The sequence below is a fragment of the Daktulosphaira vitifoliae genome, unplaced genomic scaffold, assembly GCF_025091365.1.
Source record: "Daktulosphaira vitifoliae isolate Bord-2020 unplaced genomic scaffold, ASM2509136v1 Scaffold_1, whole genome shotgun sequence".
NCBI lineage: Eukaryota > Metazoa > Arthropoda > Insecta > Hemiptera > Phylloxeridae > Daktulosphaira > Daktulosphaira vitifoliae.
In genome coordinates this window covers 75,170,200-75,175,343 of record NW_026099572.1, presented here as the reverse complement: position 1 = coordinate 75,175,343, position 5,144 = coordinate 75,170,200, and the positions used below count along the sequence as shown (strand labels likewise).

Here is a 5,144-nt window from a genome sequence, read left to right as displayed (position 1 = left end):
TATTTTATCATGATAAAATTCTATTTACATTAATAATCTTCCTTTTTTTTTATTCATTTAAGAAATGGTTATGCCTACACCGATTTAACTATTCTTTTTAACTTGTGTATAAATAATTTCAAAAATAGATAAAATTTTTAATGTACACTTAAATATTTACTGATAGTGCTGTTTTTAAATTTAAAAATATAAAAAAATAATAAATCATGTCGGTGATTATTAATATAACACCAATGCAACCAAGAAATTGTCGTAAGTCATCCAAAATTTAACACATTTAGTCAAAATGGAAGTGAGTAATATGATATACCTTAAATTCTTGATGGAAATCTAAAAGATTATTTATTTTATTTTAGAGTTGGAAATTGATATCTTTTATTTTGTTAATATCCTGTTTGATATTTAACGATGGTAAATTCTATTTTACATTATTTATGCCTGTCAAATTTATTAATTATCCATTTTAGTTCATGCATTTTTTTTAATGCGATTCATATAGGAATTTTTTAAGATTAGCTATGAAGTTACCCTCGTAGTTATACAAGATTTTTGATTAAACATAAATCCAACCCACCCATGTTCATTGAAACTATTGAATAATACTTATTTTTGTAAAAGAAAAAGATATTTGATTCAACAATATATATATATTTCATTTTTTTTTCTAATCCCTTCTAGATATTAAACTTAAAATTCAATTTTCCTAAATGGAAACCTCTGTTTTTAGTTCAATGATATTATAGAAAAAAAATTTCACATAATTTGGTTCTCAATATATCTTTTACTCGATGAACGTTTAACTGTAATAATTACAGTTAAACAATTATTGTTTGGTAAAAAGTTTAGTTAACTCTTGTCCAATTTCTATTGATAAGTGATAAGCATAAAATAGTCATAAACAAGTTTTTATTATCAATTCTTGTTATTTTATCAATCACTTACGATAACTAATATTAATACCAATAATAATTTAAAAACAAATTAGCGTTGTCTCTGGTATAATGAAAACTAAGTAATAATGAATATCTAGTTAAAATATTAAATGAAATATTTAAACAATTTAAAAATCGTTATCTTAGATAAAAAAAATTAAATACACATTTTTTTGTAAAAGCAAAAAAAATAAAGTAAGTTATTAAAAAAAATGATCAAACTATCGTTACAAATCAAGAAGGAGTCTACTTCCAGACTTTAATCGGTTAGTTCAAAATTTTTGGAATAATCAGTAGATTTAAATACATAATTCTACAAATTTTCTAAAATTTATTGCAAGGTAAAATCTTCGATAAACTTGTCTATAACTATAGTAATAATAAATATCGATAATAATTTATTGCCCATTAAAACAATATAATCTGTTTCAACAATAATTATTGTTGTCTCATGTATTATGAAAACTAAATGAATAATGAAATTCTATTTTATATTCAAATATTTAAACAACCTTAAAATGTTTAAAACGCAATCTAATGATTAGATAAATAAAATTAAAAGAACAAATTTGTGTGAAAATTTTGTCTATCTTTCATATACTAAAAATAGGGGATCCCATTAATGACATTTCAAAATAAGGTTTTTAACACTGAAGAAGTGAAAATATATATTATTGAACAAGTGGTTAATATAATTTTTTTTAAATTTATTAAAGCTTCGACATCGAAAGGTCTTAGCATGCTAAAAGAGAATAACAGTTAAATGTTAAATAAAGCAAAGTTCTGAAAATTATTGTTCGAATGAAAATATATTCATATATTTTTTGTATTCTATTGTATGCATCTAAAATATACTATTAACACACAAAACAATTCTTTTAACATAAACCGTTCGATTAGGATAGTTTTAATTACAAAGAGAGCATTTCAATTATAAAATTGTAGATGAACTGTTTTGCACTTAATTAAGTATATTTAAAAGTAAACTAGATAATACTTGAATACAGAAAAAAATAATTTATAATTTAGCAATTCAATATGAACAATCGGATGATAAAGAAACATGCCAGTTTGATAGAGGTATGATGAGAACAGCTGCTGAAAATGGAAATTTGAAACTCTTAAAATATGCTTTTGAAAATGGATGTATTTGGGATGAAGATACGATTATCGCAGCTGCTGCAAATGGACATTTGAAATGTTTAAAATATGCACGTGAAAATGGATGTCCATGGGATGAAAGGGTATCAGCAGCAGCTGCTTATAATGGTAATTTTAAATGCTTAAAATACGCTCATGCAAATGGCTGTAAATGGAACGAAAGCACAACTACTGCAGCTGCCACAAGAGGAAGTTTAAAAATTTTAAAATATGCTCATAAAAATGGATGTGGATGGAATGAAAATACAACAAGAGCTGCTGCTGCTAATGGAAATTTGGATTGTTTAATATATGCTCACGAAAATGGATGTCCGTGGAATGAGGAAACAACTACTGCAGCTGCCACAAAAGGAAGTTTACAAGTTTTACAATATGCTCATAAAAATGGATGTGGATGGAATGAAAGCACAACAGAGGCAGCTGCAAAATATGGTAATTTAGAATGCTTAAAATATGCTTATGAAAATGGATGTAAATGGAATCAATTAAATATCATGAGTGGTGCAATAATAAATAATAATCTAGAAATATTAAAGTATATTCAAGAAAATGGATACGAATTAGATGAACTAACAACTAATATAGCTGCCATAACAGGTAATCTAGAAATTTTAAAATATTGTCATGAAAATAGATGTCCATGGGATGAAGGTATAACTCGTGTAGCTGCCACAGGAGGTAATTTACAAATTTTAAAATACGCACATGAAAATGGATGTCCATGGGATGAAAGCATTACAGAAGCAGCTGCTTATAATGGTCATTATCAATGCTTAAAATATGCTCATGAAAATGGCTGTAAATGGAATGAAGGTACAACTACTGCTGCTGCCTCAAAAGGTAAATTTAAAATTTTAAAATATTTACATGAAAATGGATGTCCGTGGGATGAAAGAACAACAGAAGTAGCCGCTTTTAATGGTCATTTTAAATGCTTAAAATATTCACATCAAAATGGTTGCAAATGGAATCAAAACACAACTACTGCTGCTGTTTCAAAAGGTAATATTAAAATTTTAAAATATTTACATGAAAATAAATGTCCATGGGATGAAAGTGCAACCTATATGGCTGCCATAAAAGGTTATGTAGAAATTTTGAAATATTTACATGAAAATGGATGTCCATGGAATGAAAACACAACAAAACTTGCTGCTTATAATGGTAATTTAAAATGCTTAAAATATGCTCATGAGCATGGTTGTAAATGGAATGAAGGCACAACTATTGCTGCAGCTTTAAGAGGTAATTTAAAAATTTTAAAATATGCACATGAAAATGGATGTCCGTGGCATGAAATCACAACAGAAGCAGCTGCTTCTGTTGGGAGTCTAGAATGTTTAAAATATGCACATAAAAATGGTTGCGAATTGGATGTTGGAACAACTCGAGCTGCTGCGGAAAATGGTTATTTCGACTGTTTAAAATATGCTCATGAGAATGGATGTCCTTGGGATAAGAGTACAACTATAGCTGCTGCAAGAAGTGGCTGTTTAGACTGCTTGGTGTATGCTCATGATAAAGGATTTGATTTGGATAAAAGCATATCAGAAGCAGCTGCTTTTAGTGGAAATTTAGAGTGTTTAAAATATGTTCATGAAAATGGTGGCAAATGGGATGAAGGCACAACTCAAGCTGCTGCAGCAAATTGTTCCTTCGATTGTTTAAAGTACGCCCATGAAAATGGATGTCTTTGGAATGAGAGTACAACTAGAGCTGCTGCAGCAAGTGGATGTTTAGAGTGCTTGGTATATGCTCATGAAAATGGATGTATTTGGGATAAAGATACAATAATTGTAGCCGCTATGCATGGTAATTTAGATTGCTTAAACTATGCACGTCAGCATGGTTGTGATTGGGTTGAAGGTACAACGAGAGGAGCGGCAGCTAATGGAACATTAAACTGCCTAAAATATGCCTATGAAAATGGATGTGAGTGGGATGAAGGAACAACGAGAGAAGCCGCTGCGAGTGGATATATTAACTGTTTAATATTTGCACATAAAAATGGTTGTAAATGGGATAATGGAACAAAGAGTGGCGCTGCTGCAAATGGTCATTTAGAATGCCTAAAATATATTCACGAAAATGGGTGTGAGTGGGATGAAAATACAACAAGACTTGCTGCTGCAAATGGTCAATATCATTGCGTAAAATATGCCCATGAAAATAATTGTCCATGGAGTAGAGGTACCATTTATGAAGCTACTCAAAATGGTTTTATTAATATAATCAACTATGCTATCGAAAATGAATGTCCTAATTAATATACTGATGAAATTTCTTTATTTTTATCATATTTATATAAGTGGCTATTTACATTATTTATTAAATAAATGAAATTTAGTTTTTATGCGTTTTAAGATGCGTGTCTTTTAGAAATCATAATTTCTAATCATTTTTCTTTTTTCAGTTTAAAGTACATTGCAATACGTGTATAGCATGTAATATATGGATTACACGCAAAAAGTAGAGTGTACTTAAGTACACTGTTGGGTTGCAGCACAATATGGGCGTGGATAGTTGGGTCAAGTATAGATTATATCTTTCAGTGATTAAAATCATTATCATATGACATGCTTCGATGCAAATCTGTAAATAGAATTTAGTTTTAAGATATTGGTGAATTTTTCTAAAAGCAAAATTAATTCTTATTTCCTTCATCATTCCTAATGAGTAGTTTTATTTATATCCTGAAGTTTAATGATTTATAAGTGTCATATATGAATACATATCTTATTGCGTATTTCACTACTACGGCCGCACAAGATATATATAGAGGGTGTTTTTTTTTAATATTACCCACTCAATTACTTACTGAGTAATAATAATTTAAACATTTTTTTTACAACTGATTGTCATATTAATAGCTGGGCAGCTGATATCGAGAGAGACACGGGTGAGCGCCAGTCTAGAGCGTAGGACGTAGGGAAATGGTCTGATTTAAAAAAAAAGTATGTCGAATGAAAGACGTATATAAATGCTACTTTTCATGACAAAATTCTATTGATCCATACATTTTTTAAAAAATTATAGCATTTTAAAGTAAAA

At 28.7% G+C, this 5,144-nt stretch overlaps 1 protein-coding gene across 1 annotated transcript; it reads left to right on the top strand.

The window, feature by feature from the left end:
- Window positions 1-217: 217 nt before the first annotated feature.
- Window positions 218-4,456, top strand: LOC126896764 (uncharacterized). The gene is made up of 3 exons (XM_050669826.1): window positions 218-292; window positions 357-411; window positions 1,962-4,456. Exons 1-3 carry the CDS (start codon window positions 287-289, stop codon window positions 4,358-4,360), a joined length of 2,460 nt encoding a protein of 819 aa, XP_050525783.1. The 5' UTR covers window positions 218-286; the 3' UTR covers window positions 4,361-4,456.
- Window positions 4,457-5,144: the final 688 nt, after the last annotated feature.